The following is a 23,900-nucleotide window of genomic DNA, read 5'->3' as shown; positions in this document are numbered from 1 at the left end:
GTCGCCAATATCAGCTTGCAGGGGTGCGTAGGTTTCCTTAACAGAGAGAACTACACCCCTGCCCCTTTTATCTACACGATCCCTCCTGTACAGGATATAGACATCTATACCTGTGGTCCTGTCATGGGTGGAGTCCCACCCAGTCTCTGTTATCCTTGTGACATCATAATTATTTGCATTAAACAGGAGGACGAGCTCCTCCTGCTTATTTCCCCCAAGCTCCTGGCATTAGTGTACAGGCAGGCAAGTGTCCCCTTGAGGGCTCTTGCCTTGCCCACAGATTGTACTAGGGCTTGGGCAGGGATGGGGTCCCTTAAGTGCCTTGGTCTGCTGGCTTTGCAAGGGTTGCTCAGCAGGCCAGCAGTGGCGGTAGTCCCCCCGTTCTCCCAGCGGGCTTAGTTTAAAGCCCGGTGGAGCAGGTCAGCCAGTCTGGCTGAGAAGAACCTGCTCCCCAGGGGGGAGAGGTGGAAGCCATCTCTTCCCAGCAGCTCGCTGCCTCTCTTGCCAAAGAGCAGGCTGTGGTCATGGAAGCCAAAGCCTTCCTGATGACACCAGTGCCGCAGTCTTTGGTTGACTACATGGATTCTCCTCTTCCTCCTCAGCCCATAGCCCGAGACTGGGAGGATCGACAAGAACACCACCTGTGCCCCCAGACCCTTTAGCCCCGCTCCCAAATCCCTGTAGCACGTCATGACCTGGCTGGGAGCGCTCTGAGCCATGTCCTTGGTGCCCGCATGAATAAGGAGCATGGGATAGTGGTCTGGGGGCTGGAGAAGCTTAGAGATCTTTTCCACAATGTCCCGGATGCGGGGCCCCCGGAAAGCAGCAGACTTCCTGGGCTAAGGGGTCAGGGCGGCAGATTACCCCTCCGTCCCCCTCAGGATAGAGTCTCCCACAACAAACACCTTACGTTTTGTCTTGGGGAGAGCAGGGGCGGTAGCTGCAGTTGAGCCTGTGTTGCCTGTGGGAGCTGGCAACTCAGCAGGCTCTGCTGGAGCAGCAAGAGTTGCATACCTGTTGCTAAGCTCCGGCCGGACAGGGACCTTGGTGCGGCGGGCCTTAGGGCTTGTGTGACTCTACCATGCAGTAGCTGATGTAACCTTGCTGACAGTGCACTGAGGAGAAGTTTGAACTGCCATAGTGCTGCTGCAAAGTGCTTCTTCCTTCCCTGGTCGCGGGGGGGGAAGGTTGGCTGCTCCCTCCTTAGTGTTCAGAATGGGAAGGCCTTTCCCTGGATTGAGTCCTGCCTGGCTGGGGTCAGTTCTCTGCCCCTCTAACCAGCTTTCCAGATGCTGGACAGCGTGCTACTCTGTGGAATCTCGTCTCCAAGTACTGAATGTGTGGCCGGTGAGGGGGACTGCTAGCATGCCATGCACGTTGCCATATAGGGCACAGAAGCCAAATGCATGTCCTCAGAGTTCTAGCTGTGCCCAGATGTATACTGATTAGGAGTGTATACGAAGAGTTGCCTCCCCTCCTATTGCCTTGCTCCCGTTCCCTAGCAATGGCCTTTATATGAGATCTGGCATTTTCAGAACACTATACATGCACAACAAATGCCAGGGGCTTCCTGCCTCAGCAGGGTCAGAGCAGGATGCAGGCAACTGGTATCACTAAGGCTGGTGACCAGCTGTGCCAGCAGGAGCATTCTGCCCTAAAGACAAGTTGGGATTTCAGGAGGTGGAGAGGGGAGTGGATAATGGAAGGAGCAGTGTGCGAGTCTTGTAGAAACAAGGGAAAGGAGACCCTGGGGTAGGCAATGATGGGATTTGCGCAGCAGAACCTGTGGCAGGGGGGCCTTAAAGCATCCCTACTTCCAGCTTGGCCTTCTCTGCATTTGGAACAGCAGGGGAAGGAAGTGGCTTGTTGGACTGAGTTTTGAATAAGTAGCAGGAGGGAGAATTGAGGAGTCAGTCAGGGCAGAGCAACCTGGCATGATCCAAATAGCAGAAGCAGAGCAGCTAAAGGGAAGCTCATTCTGAATTATGCTGGGACTGAATTGCTGTGTTTGTTTCTAAATTGGAGCCTCACTTCCTTCAAGTTCTGCTTAGCCATTCCTAGATCTGGCCACCCCTGCAGCCTGCCAGCGCCTGCTCCTCCCAAGGGGAGTATTTGCCTTTAGAGTAGAAAGGCCCCATGAATGAATTGTGTTGCAGGTGAGATGCTTCCTGAGTGTGGAACCCTCCCTCCTGAGTTACAGTGTTAGCAGCCCAGACATGAAGGCTATGTTCATGTATGGCCAGATTCCTGTTGCTCAGGGCTCTCTGTCAGCATTGAGTGTGCCTGGCATACCTCAATGGGGACTACATGGTTTCTGGAGCCTTCTTTATGATGTGCAGTGGCTCAGTTCAGTTGAACAAAAATATTCAAAATACAAGTGGAAACATGATGCAAAATGGTGTCAGCTCTCTTGTCCATTCCTCTTTCAGGGCAAACCCCTCACTGATGGAAGTGCTGTTGGGATTATTAACTGGTCCTGTCCCTTCCTGTCTATGTAGTCTGAGCAGGTGTGTGGTTGCCTGAGGCATGCCAGCTTCTTCTTGAGTGGGCCAGCTTTTCAGTGTTAGTCTATGATGATGAACATGCTTCTCTTCTGTCCTTCCAGAGGAGATTGAGTTGGAGGGTCTGTCTGCCCAGATACTTTGCTTGGGATGAGTTACTCTGCTGCTGTTCTGGGAACTGCTACTGGGCTCCATGTGGGTGTGACCATATGGAGACCTTGGGTGGCATCTGGTCCTGAGTTGTGACGTTTTGCCTCAGTTGTCTGAATTTGGAGAGGCTAGTGTTGTCATGGCCCTGGAGACTGGCTAAAGCATGTGGGAGATTCCTACTGCAGGTGCATAAGAATAGACATGAGTTGAGCTCTGTCTGATAAGCAACAGTTGACTTCCTGCATTAGTCAGGCCTGTTACTTGTCTTTGGAGACTGGCTGATGACTACACCACTCATGCAGGCTGTGCTGGAGAAGTGTGAGCTGTGGCTCTGTTTGGGAAGTGGATGTGATGGACACAGCAAACAATGGGCTCTTTATTCTCTGCTGTGCGGCATCAGGGTTCACATGCAAGGAGCATTGGGGGTTGGGGGGAGGATATATGACAGGGGCGGGCAATTATTTTGGGCAGAGGGCCACTTACTGAGTTTTGGCAAGCCATCAAGGGCTGCATGACAGGCAGCCCAGGGCAGATTAATATTAAATTTTCTAAACCTTTTAGGGGCCCCGCAGGCCAGATAGAATGGCCTGGCGGGCATTTTGCCCTCCTCGATGTATGAGAACCCCCATGTTTGACATAATTTCTGGAGCCATTGTTGCTAGGTTAGGCCCAGCCAGTCCCTGGACCATGGGCACTGCAATACTGAGCCTTGTGGCATGCTCCTTGAAGCTGCTAGGAGACAAATTATGCTGGGGTTACTATCCCACACTGGCAGTTTCCATGTCTATGGGTATAACATGGATGTATTGCTGACTACAGTCTTGCTAGCTAGGTGCATGCTGGGAGATTTAAAGCAGAGGTCAAAGGTTAGGCTCCACGAGTACAGAAAAAATCCTAAGCGATGCTTGCTTTGGGGGCATGAAAGCCCCCTTCACAGAGACCTTGGTAAAATCAGCAGGGGGACAAAGCCCCACTTCACTGTACCCCCAAGGCAGGAGGGCTTTATCCTTTAGGTCCCTTCTTATATGTAAGTGGTACAGAAGGGCCTCTGCCCTCACTGCAGATGAGGCTGAAGTACTGGCCTTGATCGTGTGCTCCCAGAATTCTCAGGTGGGAGGCTGTATTTATGGAATAATTTGCACAGGGAATAGGGCTCTGATTGCTTAGCTCCAACTGTGGCACTCTGCTGCCTGTTGTTCTGCCCAGTCAGATCACACACCAGAAATTACATCTGGCAGGTTGATCTGTGAATAGCTTTCAGCACCTGAGGTTGGCAGGGAACAGTGCAGGGAGCTTGCATACAGGAAGCAACTCCCCAGTGCAGCATGGACTGAGGCAGCCCCAAAGCTGCCATTGGGAGCAGCTGTGCAGTACGTGGTCCTAGATCCTTGTTTCTAGGCAAGGTGGGGGTCCTGAGCAGTGCATGGCACTGCATCCAACACAGGCACCAGAGAGGAGGTGTTGCAGTTCTTCTCTAGGCCATGTTCACATGAGATGAAGACTCTGAAAAAGTAACTTTCATAACTCACTCTCTGCAGGTAACAGCTGCCCCTGGGAACTGTCTCCTTGGTCTGTGAAGTGAATTAATTTGATCTTACTGTCAAGGAGCTGCAGAAAAGCATGAGCTACTGTGGGGACTGGGCACTGGCATGAGCCTTTGTTCTGGGAGTGAATGTGACATAACTTTGCTAGCAAGGTTAAAGGCAAAGCCAAAGGGTACCACTTTGACCGGTGGAGGTCGAGCCTATTGTTTTAGTAATGATGCCATGTAGATCATTCCAGGTTGTATGGTAGCCCTAGCATTCCTTACTTCGGCATTGGTGTGCATGACACACTGGACTGTTGTCAGCCTGGGCTCATTAGCTGTGTCAGAGTTATTAAGCAGTTCACTGAAGGGGACTAGAGTGGTGGGTAGTTTAAAACTTGAGGCGAGTGGACCATTTTTTTTCCCCCTGTGGAAATAGAGAAAATAAATAATGTAAATTGGAGGTGGGGAGGAGATAACCTGCGACGCTCTGATTCTCCCCATGTTTCATTGCCAGTCTTGGGAAGAAGAGAGCCAAGTCCAGGGTGTGGTGAGAGGTTATGCTTTCATGTCATAAAGGAGTTTGCAGACCATAGAACAGGTGCATTGGAGATGCACCTAGGGCCTGAGAGCCATACACTTTATTTGCATAGCATGAAGCTAGTTGGTGATGTTTCCATCTTTGACATGGTTAGTAGTAAAAGCATAGCTCTGGGCCTGAGCAGATATGGGTTCTACTCTACCTCTGTCACTGGCTTGTTCTGTGGCCTCAGGCAAATAGTAATATCCCTGTGCCCTTGGTCTGCCATGTTTTTTTTTTTAAATACTTGTTTCTCTACCTTGGGGGTGGGATTGTGAGGCTTGAGGGAAACCTGTACCATCGTGGTAGATAAAGAAGGGCTAGGAAGTTTGTTCTTCAGGTGTGTTTGTTTTTTACTCTAGAACATAGGTTCTCAACCACTTTTTGTACCAGGACCCATTTGTAAACATTGGCCAGTCCCAACCCAGTAAATAGTTTAAGTAGAAAACAACTTTCTGGCCCTACTAGTGCCCCTCACTCCCAACCCACAGCTCTCACCCCTGATGCTAACCCTCACTCCTGACCCCCACTGCCCCCCTCCCCCCTCCACCCAGTGTGTGGGGCAGGGGGTGTGTGTGTGTGTGGAGGGCTTAAATGGGAGGGGCATGTTCCCCCCACCAGGCTACAGCATGGCTGGACTGGCAAGGGCAGAAGCCACCTCCATGGCCCAGTGGGTAGGACTCGGCACAGGAGGGTGGAGAGGGGCAGCAAGATTCATTACTGCTGCTGCCGTTGAGACCCCTGTGCCAGCCATGCTGCCAGCAGTGCAAGGAGTAATGGGAGGTGGGAGGGGGTGCCTTGCCCTGCTCTCATCTTTTCCCTCCGTTAGCTGCTCATGCCGGGCTGCGGCTGTACCCCACCGCCATTGCCTGGCTGCTACTCCCCTCTGAAGAGGAGGTGGGGTGGTGGGCAGTGTTGTCCGTGTCCCTCCCCCTGCCCCATAGACTTATCTGCGGGGAGCTGTGGAAGATGCTGTCCATGCTGCCTGGCTTCCACATGCATGTGGCACCCCCTTCCTGATTGCCTTCCTCCTGCCCCCCCTCTGCCCCCCCCCAGTCCCAAGCAGCCCCTTGCAGGCTGGAACTCTGCCATTTTTAAAGTTTGTTCGCGACCCACTTTTGTGTCGCAACCCACAGGTTGAAAAACTCTGCTGTAGAAATAACCAGGGAGTCAGTCTTCTATATCCTGTTTTCTGCTGGAGAATTCTTTGGAGGCTTCATGTGAATGATGATCCTTCTCAGGCCTTAATGGAAGGGGCCTCTTGGGGAAATTAATCTTTAACAAAAAAGATTTTCTCTTAGTGTTTTTCTGATGGTTTGAATTAAATGCTATCACAAATGAAAACGGCATTCCCAAGGATGTGAATAGCAGTCACTTCCTTTTAGCTGGGGAGAACATAAGGCAGTGCTTCCCAAATTGTGGGTCGTGACCCCAAATGGGGTTGCAACATCAGTGGATGGGGTTGCAGAGTGCAGCTGGGCTGGACCAGCTTCAGACAGGAGCCCCTCTGCACCTCAGCAGGTGGGTCCTGTTGTGGGAGGAAGTGCTGCACCACCATGGCTGTCAAGGTGAGGCACAGCAGTGATGGTGGTGCAGAGTTGTGCCTGCACTGCTGCTGAGTGAGCAGGGGGCTCCTGTTTGGCAGCCATGGCAGTATAGCACTCCCTCCCTCCCACACCTGGTCCTGCCCACTTGGAGTGTGGGGGGCTATGGGTTGGGAGTGAAGGGCTGTGCTGAGAAATTGGGGTCATAAAAGGGGTTGAGCTGCAAAAGTTTGGGAAGCACTGACATAGGGCATTTGTGGAACTGTTGGACATTTCTTGCATGTGCTCTCGATGCGGTGCTGGGTGCTTTTAATTAGTAAGCTGTGCTAATTAAAAGCTCCCAGCACTGCATCAGGAGCACATGTATCAGTAGTGCAGTGTGCCTCAGTGCTGAGAAAATGGCAGCAGTGCACTTTCAACTAAAGCATATTGAACATATTTTAGTTCAAGGCACACTGCTGCCATTTTCTCAGCATGGAGGTGTACTGTGTAGTTGATGCACGTGATGTGCAAGGCTGCCAGAGTGCATCAATTTACATGCTCCAGCAGATTAATCAAGTCTGCTCTGATGTACTGGATTTCCAGTGCATTGGAACAAGCTCCTCGCATGTGTCTAAGTGCCCTTAGAGACTAACTTGTTCAGGCATGAACTTTCTCAGGCAACAGTCTGCTTTGTCAGATACTGAAGCTTTCCTTCACCCTGGCTGTGGTGTGGCCCTACCAGTTTGGTTGTCTCTCTGGGATCACTGAAGTACAGCTTACATTTCAAACATGAAAGTCAAAAGGGAAGGTAAAAAAATACTGCTTAGATACCAACCCTCTAGTCTTATTTCTCCCACTCTAAGAACCTGAGTGAGGGTGCATGGCTGTTACTCCCTGTGTTGTTCACCTGTTGCCTGTCTCTCTGAACCAGTCATTCTTTATGGTGCTACCCTGCCTTACCTTTTCACCTTTCATTTTCTGCAGATGGGCTTGAAAGGAAGAGGCCCAGTGGCAGAAGGTACTGGCAGAGGGCAAGGTCTGTTCTTTCTAGAGGGAGCAGCAAAGGCCTCGGGTCCAATTTGTACTGCTCCTGCTTGAGTAAACTGACCAGGCAACATGGTGTGCTGCACTCTGGTCTCTGCTGGACCTTCCCTGGTCCTGGGCTGCCCTTTCAATACTGCCCCAGCCACTGTGGCTTGTGCAGTTCAATTCCTCAGGCCACATTCCCCACTGTTGTCATTTGGCACAGCCCTCAGGGCTGTATAGAAGGGGATTTGCCCCTTTCTGGGTATAGTTGCTGGGGCAGAGCAGATTTCTCCACAGCAGCTTTGTGCTTTTTTCTATTCTAGTGGTAAAGACTTTGCCTCTTCCAGGGCTACTCACAGAGGTGCCATTCATAAACCCTGAGAAGCAGCTGGGACCTAAGGCAAAGAGCTCCTTCTGCCTGAAGATGTAGACTGCCCCTCTGGGTACTGTAGGGACTTTGTGTCCTGCCTTGGCATCACAATAGCCCCAATGTCTGGTCTGGTGCTAGTTGGAGACATGACCAAATGAATTGGCATCACTTTTCCATCAGCCTCTGTTTGAACCAGAGAAGCCTGCTGGCATGTACTTCAGCTCAGGCACAGGAGCCCTGTTGCTGCCAGGTGCTGCTGCTTAACATGCTGAGATCCAGCACTTCCCATCTAGTTTCTTCTTTCCTTCAGAATGGGGAATTTTTCCATTAAGCTGTCAGCTTCACCTAGCCTTACTTGGGTACATGGAGCTGGCAGGTTAAGTGCATTTCCCCTTCCCATGGGAGATTATGCTGTGGTCATCACTGCTGTTTTTTTCAGTGCTCCTTAGGTTGCAGTAAAACCATCAGTGCCTGAGAAGCAGTAATCCAGTACCTGGGGCTTGGGACCTAGATGAATTTGGGCCTGCAGACTAGGGCAAATGGCACTGAAGCAGTTCACCCTCAATATATATCTTCAAAACTTCCTTCACAACATTGAGGACTAGAACCTGTTTTCTTCGAGTGACAGCAAAGAAAGCAACAAGGGTTGAAGCTCTGGATGCCCAGAGTAGCAGAATATATAGGGCCCTGCCAACATGCCTAGGACAGTGGTTTTCGACCTTTTTTCATTTGTGGACCTCTAAAAAAAAATTTTGGCTGGAGGTGCAGATCCCTTGAATGGTAAGTGTGGATATTCCCATATTCTGATTGATCATAATCATCTTTTGTGGATCCTGTAGATCTAGTCTGTGGGCCCCAGGGATCTGCCAGACCACAGGATGAAAACCACTGGCTTAGGGCATTGCCTTGTCAAGAGCCTGTGGCATGGGCACTCCTAGGAAGAAAAGAGTTTTCTTCTCTGGGCCTTCCTTTATGCAGGCTGAGGCTGGTGACCTCAAGCAAGCAGCAGTGGAGTGGGGCAGGGGATTTGTGTGTGATCCTATGACATGTATTTCTCTATCCATCAGGATGAGATTGAGGAGCTGCGTGCAGAGATGCTGGAGATGAGAGATGTCTACATGGAGGAGGATGTCTACCAGCTGCAAGAGCTTCGGCAGCAGCTGGACCAAGCCAGCAAGACCTGTCGCATCCTACAGTATCGGCTGCGCAAAGCAGAGCGCCGGAGCCTGCGTGTGGCACAGACTGGGCAGGTGGACGGGGAGCTCATACACAGCCTTGAGCAGGATGTCAAGGTAACACTTTGGGCAGAGAAGGGACCAGGCCCTATCCACACAGACTTGCCCTAAGGGCGACTGAGGGCTAGTCTGCACCATGTCAGCAGCATTGCTGGGCCTAGACAGCCTCACAGATGCATTGCCCACCTGCCCCAGCAGGCACTCTGTAGACCCAGAAGCACATCAGTGAAGCTGTTTGAGGGTGTCTGTAGTTGCTTTCAAGACCTTGTATGCTTGAGAGCAGCCACCATGGATGATCCTAGTGCAGCCTTACTGGCATATTTTCATGGTAGAGTCTTGTCTGAAACCCATTGCTACTGTAATGCAGACATACCTGAGAGAGTCTGGCATGTCACAAGGCTCACATCCTAAGGAAGGGGTGACTTTGGTAGAGAAGTTGTGGGTGCCCTAGAGCCTGGTGGGTGGAATAATGGACAGTATAGGGCTTTGGTGCCCAGCTGGGACTGGTGCTATCTAAATGGCAGTTCATTCTGTGTAGTGCTGAAAGGCCATAGTGAAGTTGGGGTCCTATCGTGCTAGATGCTGAACAGCCAGATAGGAGAGACAGGCCTGTCTCAGCCTTAATTAATGAAGATAAGACCTGGCAAATGGATGAGATGTGGATGTGGTGAGGATGCTGACAGTGGCATGAATGCAGGCTAGCCATTAGGGCTTCGTGAAATGGCACCATTCCATTTCAACTTCCATTTTGATGTTTCGACAGAACTGTTTCGTTTTAAGTTTTGTTTTGCTTCGTTTCATCAAATTTTTTTGCTGTTTCGCCCATAGGTTATAATGGGGAAGCACAAAACTGCCTATAATTTTTTCCTTTCATGACTGATTCAGATGAAATTTACAGGGATGGTAGCCCCTTCTGAGGCCATGATGCCTTCCAGGTTTCAAGGAGATAGATATAGGGGTTTCTGGGAAACTGCACCTCAAGCTGCTGACAAGCAAAACTCATGACGTGTGTGACTTTTATGTATGTTAAGACATGCTTTTACGTGACACGGTAGTGCCCCCCAATAAGGGCTCCTCCTCCCCTACAGACTCAGTCCGGTCCACCACTTTAAATGACAATAGGTAATAAAATAACATAGTGAGCACTAGCACAGCAGCACCAGCAGCATCTCAGGCAGCCAAACTGTGATAGAGACTTTCTTTCCTCTCTTGCAGGAGCTGCTTCTGCATTGTGTGTGTGTGTGTGTGTGTGTGTGTGTGTGTGTGTGTGTGTGTGAAGCTGCTTCCTCACTGGCACAGGGGTCTCTACATGAGACAGTAGTGTGCCCCAATGAGGCCGCCTCTTCCCCTACAGCCTCAGACTAGTCCACCACTTTAAATGACAACAGGTAATAACTTAGTAAGCAGTACAGTAGCACCAGCAACATCTCAGGCAGCCAAACTGTCACAGAGCCTTTCTTTCCTTTCCTGCAGAAGCCTTTTCTCCAGCTGCCAAAGAACTCTCCCTGCCAGCCCCAGCCCTAGGGCTTAGATGTGTCCAGAGCCCTGCGTCCTTCCAGTTAGGTGCTAGGGGTGTTGGTCTAAGGACATGGCACTGACAGGCAAGGTCCTTTGGATCCAATCTGGTATCTTTTAGTAGATCAACTGAATAGTTGGAGAAAGTTGGGACAGTGAGTGGTTGTATTTTGACTTTATGTAGAGGCATTTTCCTTGATTGTCCAATGGGGCTATGTGGCTTATGGTTAATGAAATGAGAATTTTTATAAAAGAATTGAATGGTAGAAATAGAGATGTTGTTTTGGATATATAAATGTGTTACTTGTGGTGTATGATGGGTCATGTTGTGTTTTTATGTTTATTATTAAAAAACCCTCAACTGAATAGTTGGAGAAATGTATCTTAGCAAGCCTTCAGGTTGAAAAACCCTTTGTCAGGCTGAGGAAGCTCCTGCAGTTGGTCTGTATGTGTGTTGTTCCTGGGTGGAAGGAATAGTAAAGATGTCTGCTAGGTTGTAGTGTGTCAGAATTCTTCTGTCTATATTGAGTCCTTGAGGTACCTGCTATCTAGGGGTTAGATGCAGTGAAGTTCATAGGCTCAGCTGTAAAAAGTGGTTTTGTAAATTCAAACAGGCATCAAACCTTGCTAACCTAACCTCATCACCAGAACTGAAGCCAACTTCCTACAGCTCAAAAGACAAAACCTGCCAATAATCTCCAGTACCCCTACAAACTGCAATGGCGGGGGTGGATACCAAGCAGCTGGATGTGGAGCTGCTGTTCTGCCCAGCTCTGCGCCACTGCTGCTCTGCCCAGCTCCGCGGGGCCCCACAAAGTGTGGGGCCTGGGGTGCTTGTCCCTATTTGTCCCCCCTAGGGGCAGCAGTGATGAACACCCTCTCACTTGGAACACTGGTCATTGGACAGGACAGGTGTTTGCGGGCAACCATGGCCAGATCCAGCTACATCTGGCTGCAGCTTGCCTAGCAGGCCAGGGGATTGCACAGCAGCGACTCTGCGTCTTTGGCAAGATAGGCAGCTACAAAGGCCTGAGGGCTACCTGCCTGATGGTGGGGTATGATGCCTCTGGACCCCACCATAGAAGCCATGCCCTTGGCCCATATAGGCAGCGCCTGTGGTGGAGGAGGAGACTGGTTGGTGGAGGGTGTGCTAACATGGGATAGTGGGTCCTCCTGCCTCTGCTGTTCTGCCTCCCTGACTCTTCACCAGCACCTCCATCCACTGATTCAGGGTTTGGCTGCTGCATACACTGCCCTTCACCCTCGGGTCACGCATGGCGGCCATCACATGGACCGTACTGCGCGAGGCATCAAGCCATTGCCTGATGCCCTCCTTCAGCCATCTTACCAATGCCTGGATGTTTGGTGACAGCGGCTTGTCCCAGCCAGGAACACTGATCCCCTGGAAGCTCTCCATCTGGTTTTGAAGTTCCCTCACTATGGGGATCACCTGGCTACGGAGGGCATCACCAGTGCTGAGGGTCTTGGTGGCCTCAGTGAAGGGCTTGAGGACCACCAAGATCTAGGAGATGGTATGCCACTCAGCTCTGTTCAGGGGGCTGCTGATCCCAGTCTCCTCGAACAAGGCCATCTCCTGGATGGCCTTCTGTTGTTCCACCAGCCTCTCGAGCATCAGGTATGAGGAGTTCCACTGAGTCTCCACATCCTACATGATTTTATGCTGTGAGACGTTCAGCTCTGCTTGTTTGTCCTGCAGCATCTTGTCCCCCTTGATTCTCCAGTGGAAATAGCCTGCCACCTTCCTACATTTGGAAACGAGCTTGCTGGTGGTGCTGGTACCATTACTGGCAGTCCTGTCTCCCTCCAAGGCATCCCTGACAATGAGGTGGAACTTGTGTGCCACACAGTAGGTGCCAACAAAGTTGGCATCACAGACCGCCTTGACCATATTGGCCCCATTGTTGGTGGACATGAATCCAAGGATGAGCTCGCCTTGCCCAATGAGCCACACCCACACCAAGCGGTTCACGGCCCTCATTATCTTTGTTGCCATGTGGAACTCATGTATCACCTCGGCTTGAAGGAGAGCCATCCTATGGCCTGACTGGTCGCACCAGTGCCCTGTGAGGGAGAGGTAGGTGTGATTTCTACCCTGGCTGCTCCAGATGTCCAAGGTGAAGTGTAAGGCCACCTGCAGACCTGCCTTGCGCAGTTCTTCCCTCAAGGACTCCCTGCATGTCTCATATAGGGAGGGCACCACCACCCTGCTAAAGGTGGTATATGCAGGCACTGGGTAGGATGGGGCGATGAGCACCATGACCTGCCTGAACCCTGGCCGCTCAACTGAGGAGAAGGGCTGGCCATCCACAGCAAACATCTCCCCAGTCCTCTGGGTGATTTTGCTCACCCTTGCTTTCTGTCCACATTTCTCCCACTGTTTCAGGGTGGCCTGCCTCTGCTGCGGGGGAATGGAGGCTTTGGAGCGAGAGGTGGATTTCTTTTTGGGCACACTCTCATTTCTGCCAAGCTGAGGAGAAGCAAGGGCAAAGGGGTGGTGCCTGCAGAAATGCATCAGCATGCTCGTGGTGCTCATGTGTTTTGTTCCCTTGCCCTGGCTGGTTTTGGACCAGCAATGCAGCCAGATAGTGTACATGAGATCATCTGTTAGCTCAAAATGATCCCAGACCACACTACTTGCTCACTTCTGGGGTGCAGATGCATGTGTGGATGCTGCACTTTCCCCCTCCTCAGCAGGCAGAGGCACAGCAACAGGAGGAGCAGACTCGGCTGAGCTGCTTGCCTCCACAGCCTCTACCTTGGCCTCCTCTGAAGTGCCTTCTGGGGAAGGAGACCTGGCTCTAGGGCAGGGGGAAAAGCTTTTTTTGTTTGTTTGTCTTTGGCCGGAATACCAAAAAAACCCACAATGCGTATCTTGGAAGGTGCTGGAGTGCTGGCAGGCCAGAAAAACAAAATGAGGGCAGGGGTACATGGCAGGATGCCCTGCTCCCTAGCCCAGGCTCTGTGGCTGTCATCGGGTACCCCAGCTCTGGGTAGCTGCTGGAGCCCGGGCTGCTCCCAGCAGGACTTGCAGCATCCCAGCTGCCTGCTGGGAGCAGCCCGGGCTCCTGGCTGGCAGCAGCTACCCAGAGCTGTGCTGGCTGCAGCTGGAGGCTGCAAACAGCTGTGCCAGGCTCTGGAGCCCCCACATCAGCTCTGTACCGGCATGTGCAGACGCATGTTGGAGCAGGCAGTGGGGGAGGGGTCTGTGGCAGTGCAAACCTGTTTTTTTCCCCCTGTAACAGGTCGTCCTCCCCAGTGCCATCTTCCCTGGTAATCTGTGCTTTATGTGGGGTGCCCTTGGAGCCTTCTTGGGAGTTCTTATGTCCCACCCTATACTCTCCTGCCATGTCTTGATGGAAATTATTATGATGTTCTTGCGAGCGAGAGACTGCCTATTGTATTGTGTATGTTGGGGCCTTTCACCTACGTGGGTCTGACCCTGGTTTTTTTCTAGCTAGGCCTCCCCATCTAAACCCACTAAACAGGGTTTGACTTTGAGGCTCTAGCCTTTTTCTGGTGTCTTGAGGCTCATGGCCCTCTTTCCTGCTCCAATCTGGAACCTGGTCCAGAGGTATGGGTGCTGGCCCCACAGCCAGGGGGCCACAAGTTCAACACCAGGAGATTACCCCAAACCTGTACCCTCTCAGTCCAAAAAAACCCAAAACAAAATTGCACCCCATGTGTGCCAGACCTCTCTGGCCTTTTTAAGATCGCACCCTCACTGGCACCACGGTCTGTGTCCCCCAAAAGCCGCACCCTCGCTGGCACCAGGGTACCCACTCAGTAGTGGGTCCCCGAAATGAGGTCTCTGCCTTCCCCTAATAACCTCTTGCTGGTGCTCTTAGAGGGGATGCAGCCTCAGGCACAGGCAGTGGCACTGCTCCCCTCCCCTTGCTGCTTGTGGAAGCCTCCTCCTTGTTAGTTGGAAGAAAGAGGCTGGGACTCAGTTTGCGGTGGGAGAGGGGGACTTGCACCTCTCCCTCTACCTCTGCTTCTGCCCCTCCATGAAGGCTTGCCACCACTTGCCTTTCCACCATGCTTCATGGTGTGTTTCATAATGTCTTGTTTTTATACAAATATAAACATTTATCCATGTTCCTATAGAAATTTGATAATGTATATATGCTGCAAGGTATAAATATATTAACTATAAATATATCTCTCTTCCTATATAAATTCGATAATGTATATATGCTGCAAGCTTTAAATGTATAGAAATATAAATATTTCCCTTCCTATATAAATTAAATTCTATAGTGCAATATCTTATCCAATGTAATTATAAAACTGAAAAGAATAAATCAATGAATATAATAATAAAAGTATCTGGAAGAAAGAAAAAGGTATTCTGGGATCCCTTTTGCTAGGCTGGGCTAGGTTAACCAATAGGACATCCTTCAGATCAGTGCTAACAGCCTTTGTTATTCAGTGCTCCTGAGCTGCTGAATGACGCCAAGACAGAAAGCAGGCCAGTTCAAATAATGCTGCCTTTTCTGCTGTTTTTTCATCCCTCCCCCAGAGCACTGGGATTGGAGGGGACTTCAGGGAAGGATCACAGTCACTGGCTAGCTACACAGTCAATAGGAGAGGAGTCCTTCCCCCCTCTTCCCTCTCCCTCTCCTTACTTTCTGTTTCTTTGCAGGCAAGCCCAACTTTAGCTTCAAAACTCGAAATGTTTTGAAACTTTCAAAACTTTTTGACTTTCCTTGTTTCATTCCAAGGCTGTTTTGAAGCCCTTTGTTTCATTTTGATGTTGCTGTTTTGAGCTCAAAATGAGTTGAAACAGTGTCAAAGCAAAACAGTCGGCGAAATTTTGCACAGCCCTACTAGCCATGTACATACATAGGTCAGAGGTGTGAGAGTGGACTAGGAGCTATTTCCCCTGCCCAACTGCACTGAGGCAGCCAGGCCTTGAACCCTGGATTCTGCTTTACTTGCAGTGCAGAGCTTCTTCAGGGGTTTGGGAAGTTTCTTCTCCAATCAAGGCTTCCTGGACTCTGACTAGAGGGCTGCCTATGCTGCTGAATGCCATGAGTTGGCTTAACAGCTAGGCAAAGACAGGCCCTGCCTTGGGTTCTGGCTTCAGGGCTGTGTGATGCTATGCACAGCGAGTGGTGTGCATGAAAGCAGACCTTGGTCAGTGAGGAAGGGGCCCTGGCCCCTTCTGCTGCTGGAAAGGAAGCTGCATGCAAAGCAGCCACTACCACTACTGTCAGCGGTGGTGCGTTCATGTTGTTTTGAAAGCTAATGCCGTGGCTACTTTTTATCTACTCCTGGTAAGGTGTGAAAGAGAGACCCTTCCAGCCCCCAAAGGGGCCAGTGTGGCCCAGGAGGCTTTGGGGTAGAATCGGGCCCTGTGGTGGGGAGGGTTCTTTCTGGCTGTACGGCAGGTAGGAAAATGGTTGTTTTGGACAGGGGGAAGAAGAAAAGTTCTCTTTTAGCCTAAGCAATGTGCAAGGGAGTCTGCCTTTTGGGGTTAGGCAAGTGTTTGGTAAGGGGTAGGTTACCTGTGGTCTCCGTGGCATGAGGAAGAAGAGCAGCTGGGGATTCCACCCTCCCTGGCTAGCAGTGTGGGCAGCAGAGCCTCAGTATGGGGTCTTTGCTCACTGAGTATGTCGGTTTGAATTCTCCAGTGTGCTCAGCTTGTCTAATGTTGCATGCAGCAGCTTCTGCCTGCTGGATCCTTCCCATTCCCTTTGGCTGGAAGGAAGCCAGCACTGACCCTGGAACCTGATTAGAGATATGCTGCTTAGCTGCAGCTTGCACCGACCTTCCATTCCCTGGCTCGGTAGTGCAGAGGGAGATTTGGGGCTCCCCCTTCCACGACAGCATCTGTCTCCATCCATCTTACCTGCCTTGCCCTGCCTGTGACATGTTGGGGGCTGTCTTGTAGGCTGCTAGCAGGTGCCATCTTTTGCTATACACCTGCATTAGATTGTCCCCCATCAGGTGATTGCGAGCAGCATAAAAGAGCTGTGGTCTCTGTGGTGTGAGGAAGAGGAGCAGCTGGGGATTCCATCCTCCCTGGCTAGCAGTGTGGGCAACAGAGCCAGGGTATGGGGTCTTTGCTCACTGGCTGTGTAGGTTTGAATTGGCCAATCTGCTCAGCTTGTCTCATGTTGCATGCAAATCCTCCTTGGGACTTGCTAGGAGGGGAGACTCCTGCTTGCCAGGCTGGAGTTCAGCAGCTGAAGGGACTGGCAAGGGCAACTCCTCCCATGAGCTGGCTGTGGGTTAGGTCTAGTTGCTGGTTATCCCAGGCAGCTGGGAAGGGAGACTAACTGATGCTCATATTGCTTTAGGGGTGGCACTTTGGCATCCTGCATCCTGCAGTTGGGTTGTCCTGTGCAGTCTGAGGCACGATCTCAGCTTCCAGGAGCTCTTGTGAAGTTCCCTTACCTAAAGGGATAGGAATTTGATAAGGTCACAGGAACATATTGGAATAACACAAATGTCATGGGAGGGAGATGAGGGGATCAGAGGGAGAGGGGGAAGGGCATGGAAGAAGGAGCAATAGGGAGTGTCTAAAGGGGCTGAGGAGGCAGGCCTGGAGGGAAGAGGCAGGCTTAAGCAGCTGAGCTGTCTGTAAAGCTATGTCCTGCTGCAGACTTGTAGGCTGAGCTCGTCTGGGGGAATTTTCTGAGGAAAAATAGTCCTCTGAGGGTAAGGAAGGATAATGGGATTTAGGCTTCCTGACAGCAGAGGTGTCAGACTCAAGGCAGTACTCGGAAAATGCCAGCTCTTGGCTTTCATTCTTTTTGACTACGGAAAAATAGAAGAGTAGTTCTTCTGTTTCAGAAAACTTAGAAAGACCACAACAGGGCAGAACGTTTCTGGCACTGGATTCCCATTTGAAATCTCTGTGTTTACTTTGTGAATCTTGTGCAGATGTTTGGACACCTAATGGCGCCAGTATTGTGTGGTACCCATACCATCCTTATAAGGCTCTCACATCACCCTGGTTGAGAATCACTGCCTTAGAGCAACAGCTGAGTGGTACTGGGATTTTTTTTCACAATCCAGCACATGTGTTTCCTTCTGTGCCAGCAAACTTGAGCTCTTGTTTCTATCTGGCATCAATCACTGCAAGCTTATTTACAAAGCTGGGGATGGGCGGAGGTGATTTGATTATCGTGGGGCTTTACCTGCTCTCATTCCTTAGTCAGCTGCTTCTTTCTGATCAGTATCCAACAAGGCTTTACAAACAGCAGACCAGCACAATAGTTTTGTGTTTCTGCCAAAGGAATAAACAGTGAGAGAGAGGCATGGGTACTTAGGGTGTTCAGTATAAAGTCCATCAAACTGAATTAAGCAGATCACAGCCCTTTTGAGGCTGTGAGAACCTGGTTAATAACACATCTTCGGTGAACTGTGTCCTGCCTCTACCTTCTGCTTCTGACTGCAGTTCTTGCAAACGAACACAGCCTTACAATGTCATAGTAAAGCCAAGTAGTGTTAGAGCCAGAAGCCATTGGGTGGTCTCTCAGGCCTCCCATATTGGCCTTCACACACTGAAGCAAAAGCCATTTTGCCAGGGTTTGTACTTGGGGCCCTGCATGTCCCTTGTTCCTTCCCCACGCCCCATCCTCCCCTTACAGCTTCCAGGTGCTGAGAGTGACAGCTTGCTCTTGCTGTAGCATGCTAGGTGCTTCCCTTCAGATTTCAGACTAGTGTTCTTTTCACCTCCTTGGGCCTGTTCTGATGGTTTGCCATTCTGCCCTTGGCCCCTTGCACAGCCTTCAGTGCCTACACAACGCCCCTGCTTTCCCTCCCCAGGTGAGTCAGCACAGAGATCAAAAGTGCAGGAGAAGATGGGACTTGCACGATCCCTGCTCTTTTCTCCCTGAATTGGCTCCTCGAGTTCAGTGTGAAATGATGGAGAGGACAGGAGCTATGTCAGATCATTCTAGGAAGCCAACAGCCAAGTCTGGCATCACAGTACCTCACTTCCCAGAGGTGTAACTGGCTGCTTGAGAGCCCTGGGCAGCAGCAATGTATGCGGGGCACTGTCAGGGGCTATGCTGTTGGAAGTGCAGAGATAGCAATGGCTGAGCTGTCAACCTGGCTATTTTTGCACCCCCTATGATTTCGGTGCCCCGGTCACCCATCTGCCTGGTCTTTCCCCAAGTAGGACAAAGAAAAGACTTGCTGTCCTAATGCTGCTACTGGTCCCTGTGCTCAGGGCACTACAATCTCTCCTGCACAGAGAAGCCCCTGCTAATTTAGTTTGCTGAAGCACAGGCATGGTGGCCTCTCTGAAGCAGAGGCTGGCTTGGTCTGTGGCCATGACATACTTTTCCATCCTTGCTCTGGAGGCTGAGGAGAGTTTGAGCGTGAGCCAAGTCAGGCCCTTACACAAAGGCGAGCTTGAGTTGCCAAGTGCCCCAGGCACCAGAAAGTGGCTGATCCTGGAAGAGAAACATGCTGCAACTGAATGATGACGGGCTCCTCCCTAGCATCCGGTGCTAACTGGCCTGCAATTAAGAGGCACAATATGAGCCTATGTTTAAAAACAAGGCACTTGCCCACACCTCTGGACAAACCCCAAGAGGCTGCTAGAGCAGAGTGATAGCAGGTAGCAGAGCCCTGCTCTATTTATACCAACATTTGTCCTTACTTGTTGTTCTCCTGTTGTTTCCCTGTGGCCTTCTATACTGCTTTTCCATTTCACCTTGATCCTGGCTTGCAGACCCCAGCTGTATTCCAGGTCTGGGCACCTCCAAGCATTCTTGTACAGTGCTGCCCAATCTGGATTTAGCTGCAGCCAGTCACATCCACCTTCATGCTTCCCTCTTATTTGGCTTTGGTGCTGGATTGCTAGCCATGGAGACAGCCTTAAGTCATTTTTATCTGCACCATGTATCCTGGCCCTCATTTTCAGTAAAGGGTTAGGAAATGATGCTGAAGCCCTGGGATTTGAGCCGTAGAACTTGATCTCATTTCACTGTTTGCTTAGCTCCCAGAAGCCACTGCTTTAGGGAGCTGCACTAGAAACTGTGGGCAAGCAGGAAAAGGACAGTGCAACAGGATGACTTGTGCCAGAACTGCTTCAGAATCTTATGGCAGGCGGGGCACTGTGCTGTCAGTGCTATCCCAAGCTTCATTCTCTTAGGCCTGAACATGCAAGCCGACTGAATCAGCTTTCTGTCTCTGCAGGCTCTAGTGGCTTGTGGACACTAGCCAGGCTAGTGTAACCCCTACCCAGCTCTGCATTCTCCTATGTCTGTATGTGACGGATGGGCACCTACTAATACTTGTATCTTGCAGCTTGGGTTAACTTTGTGGTGGGGTCCAAATGTGGAGCAAAAGTGTCAGATGCAGGATGTGTAGAGTGCCTATGCTTTGCCCTTCACCATGAGCCTTCTGTCAGGGAGATGAATGGTGAGGCATGGCACATGGTTCTACTACTGGCTCAGTCACAGGTGCAGGATGTGGGTATGATTGCTCCAATACATTTCTCACTCTGGAGTACCCCTACATACTCCTCTTTCTAGTTTCCAGCAGCTGCCTATTGGCCCTGGTCCCATGCACATGAATTGAGTGCTATCTTCAGTAAAATGGGAAATCACTAGCTCCCTCCTGCTTCCCATATGTTGTTTCTCAGAGAGACCTCAGCCAGGCTTCCAGGTGCACAGCAGTCATGCCCCTATTCAAAAGGCTCTGTCTGCTTTGCAGTGATCCCTTCCACAGCTCAGTTGTCAGTTTCCAGAGTCCAGCATGCACTGGGAAATTTGCAGAGCTGAAGAAGATGAAATTGAAAGCTTAACCTTCTGCAGCCCCTCATGGTGTAGTAGCCAGTAGTGCATTTTTTCCATAATCTGATGCAGCAGACCTCTGCCCTGATCCAGCTTGTCTTGGTCCTACTTTGTTAACACCCCTCCCTGCTGCCAGGCTTTGCAGCTGTTGTGTTTCAGGTTCCTATGTTGGCTTGCCTTGGCATGGAGATCTACCCATTTGTTCCTTCTCTGCATCTAGCCTGAGGCTGCCAGCTGTTTTCAGACACAAGCACTGGCTGCGGGTAGTGTCTGAGCCCACTCAGACATTTGATTAAGTCTGTGGACGTGGGGCTTTGGCAGCATACAGCAGCAAAGGGCTTTGGCAGCAGTCTCTCCCCCCATACCACTGGGTCCTACCCACCCTCCCAGGCACCTCTGACCTGAGCTGTGTTACTCTAGCCTAGAGTCTAAAAAGTTTAACGGCTGGTCTAGTGGTTAGGGAAGTCCCTAAGGAGAGGGAGACACAGGTCTTGGGGGCCTCCCCCTATCATTGGGAAGAGATTTGTCCTCACAACTCCTACTGTCTAGGAAGGTGCCCTCTCCTCTTGAAGTTGAGCCACTGCACCTGATGGATAAAGAACAGTGAAGAAGTTTTTGTCCCACTGGGAGCAAAGACACAGACTAAAACCTTGTCCCTTTCATGGCAACAACCATTTCACTGAGCCACTCGCTACCTAGCTGTTTTTTCTTTCCTGGTCCCACATGTCCCTTTTTGGCTTCCCAGGTGGCTAGCTTCAAAAGGAAGGTTTGAAGAGGGACTGACTTGTTTCCTGGTGGTTTGAGTACTGAGCTAGGAAACTGAAGAGATTCAGTTTCAAACCCCATCTGGCTTGGGGTGGTGCTAGATTAGAACCTGCACCCCCTGCTTTTTGGCTAAGTTCCCTAGCCAGTAGGCTACTGGGGCCAAAACCTGGGAGGTCCTCCTCCCTCTGTCTATCACTTGCTAATCAGGAGCTTTTGTTGGGTAGAATTTTGTGATTGGTGTGAGCAGCCTATTGCATGTGCTCAGTAGCCACATGGATGTTTATGCATCCACACCACATAGGATCTCAGATTGTGCATAAGTGCCAAAAATGGCCACTGGACATGGCTGGAAAGCTGCCATTTGGGTGAATAAAGTGAAACAGAATTCTGCCTTTTGTGTTCCTACAAGTCGTACCCCTTGCTGCTTGTAAAAACCTGCCTACAAGAATGGCAATAACTGTCTCTTGCATGTAACAGTTGTTCCTTCCACTGTGGAGCTGGTGTTTAAGGTGACTGTGGTTAGATGCACAGTCCCATAATAGTTCCCACTTCCTGGTATCTGCCACCACTGTGCTCTGATCCTTTCATCCACTAAAGCAAAATATATCATGCTGTTGGAAACTGTGCTCTGCAAATCTTTTGCTGCCACGGGACACTGTTTCCAACCCAGCCCATGCTGTGGGCTGTAAATCTTTGCCTTCCAGTTGCCTAAGCTACCTGTACTTACCTTTTGGGAATGGGGATCTGCACTAGCAATGGAGAGGGGCAAATTCTGTAGTAAGGGTAAGTTCAGGCACAAAAAAACCAGCAAAAAGTGACAGCTGCAGAGGAGGGTGCTGGGAAGGGGATGGGTGTTGCAACACAGCTGTCTGCTTCTGATCCTCTGTGCCACTCCGGGCTGGATTGGAACTTTGAGTTAGACTGGACCATCACAATCTGGATCCGGAGTCTTTGCAGGCCAAATCCAACCTATAAATTGCCAGTCCTTGCTGTTGAGGATCTCAGGCTCTTGGAAGACACTCAGGGGCTCCATTCAGACTGATGAGAGGGAAAGGCCACAAACACCCACAAAGTGCAGGGAGTTGTGGGAAGAAAGGAACTGACACTACTTTACTTTAGCTGCCTGCCTAATTACTGCTGCAAATCCGGTCCTGTGGGCCCTGTATTAACTGAGGGTATTACTTGTATGCTGTACTTCATTAAAAACTTCTTTGCCCCATGTGTGAGTTTAGGAAACTGTCCTGCCCCATCAGGAAATGTTAGGGCCCCAGTAACTGGCAGAGCCTTATTACTGGTGAGCCCCCCTGGGCAAAATCAGTATTGTGGGTGGGGGGAGGGATGTCACACCTTTTATGACAGTGTCTTACTGATCCTTTTTAGTGCTCCAAATGCTACTGTAGTACAAGTGGTACCTCCCTCCCTAATTTCCTGGGTCTCAGCCAGTGACTTTGCTTTCTTTGCAGGTGGCCAAGGACATCTCTGTGCGACTTCACAATGAGCTGGAAGCAGTGGAGAAGAAGAGGATCAAGCTGGAGGAGGAGAATGCGGATCTCCGCCAAAAGCTCATTGAAACAGAGCTGTCCAAGCAGGTGCTGCAGAATGAGATGGACAAACTGCGTGAGGTGAGCAGGCTGGGCTGAATGGAGAAATAGGGCTTCCAACCCTCCAGGATTGCCTTGAAGTCTCTGGGAATTAGATATAAATCTCTAGGAGACTATTCAGAATCACCCAGGAAATAAATGATAGGACATTTATTAAAATAAATATTAAATGTTGAATCTGATTTATACAGTAGTCCAGTGGGTTTTTAAAATGTAATAGTAACGTGAATTTGCCTTTCTGATATAAACTCTACGCACCATAATTAATGTCATTATGTTATGTGATGAAACATCTTGGACTAGATTCAAGCAAAGTTGGCAACCCTATAGAGAGAGCATGTGGTGATCTGGAGTGGGTGGACAGAGTATGCTATCTTCAGTAGTGGTGGGGGAAATAGACTGTGTGGTAGCAGCAGGATGTGTCCCCTTGGGTGTGAAGGGATGGAACATGTAGGGGAACTATGCATGTTATCCAGAGCAGGGTAGGGGAAAAAGACGCTTTTCCTTTGGTGGTGGTGGAGGAAATGGGCTTTGAGGGAACAGGCATGTCTCCTGGGTGGGGCAGAGGAGGAGGCATTTATTCCTGTGGGGATGGGCAACCGAAGGGGAACATGTGACATCTAGGAAAGTGGTGAGTAGATGGGTATCCTTGAGGGGATGGGCTATGTTCAGGGAGTATGTATACAGCCTCTTGGAGGTGGAATGTGCATGTCCCTGCAGTATAGGCTAGTGCAGCCCAGCTGTCAGTATTCTGTGGGAAGTATTAGTAGTACTATGCTAGTAAAAGGCTTCTTGTCTCTGCACTGTGGGAACTCCTAGGGCTTTCTGCTCTCTTCATACAAATGGGAGCAGCCCTGCCGATACAGTATCCATAAAAGTGCCTCCAGTTTACTAGCAGTGAACAGTGTGCCTCCTTCCTCTGTGTCCCTCAGTGGATAATGGACTTGATCCTACTTGTGAACTCTCACCATTTCATCCCAAACTGACTGACCTGTTGGTTTAATGAAGCACTAAAGGCAGTGGAGGACACCAGGGATTGACAAAGACTTTCACTGATTCTACAGTGAGGCTATGCCTACCCTCAATAATTAGGTATTAAATAAATGCACTTGTGCCCTCTTGTGAAGCTGGGGGAAGTGAAGCCTGCTGGGAGGTCCCAGGCACTTCCCAGGCTTTACTTTGCTGGCAGACTGGATTGTGATGCTTCCTCAATGTACAGATGGTGTGCCTGGGAGATGATAAAATGGCTGTTATGCAATCCTAGAAATCTAAGGTGATTTTTCCAGGGGGAAACTTTAGGGTCATTCTAGCCTGAAGCATGAGAGACTGC

The 23,900-nt window shown here is 50.4% G+C and overlaps 1 protein-coding gene across 3 annotated transcripts in view; it reads left to right on the top strand.

The window, feature by feature from the left end:
- MTCL2 (microtubule crosslinking factor 2) overlaps positions 1 to 23,900 on the top strand; it is a 126,639-nt gene that overhangs the window by 23,180 nt on the left and 79,559 nt on the right. For all 3 annotated transcript variants that reach the window (XM_090020710.1, XM_090020709.1, XM_090020708.1), the window contains exons 2-3: positions 8,746 to 8,970; positions 22,433 to 22,591. In XM_090020710.1, coding sequence (XP_089876836.1) covers positions 8,746 to 8,970; positions 22,433 to 22,591 — 384 coding nt within the window. The remainder of the gene's footprint in view (positions 1 to 8,745; positions 8,971 to 22,432; positions 22,592 to 23,900) is intronic.

This window comes from Crocodylus siamensis, chromosome 10 (genome assembly GCF_052110815.1).
Source record: "Crocodylus siamensis isolate JL-2025a chromosome 10, ASM5211081v1, whole genome shotgun sequence".
In the NCBI taxonomy this organism is placed as follows: domain Eukaryota; kingdom Metazoa; phylum Chordata; order Crocodylia; family Crocodylidae; genus Crocodylus; species Crocodylus siamensis.
Note: the sequence above shows the minus strand (reverse complement) of the source record. Positions and strands in the feature narration are given on the sequence as shown.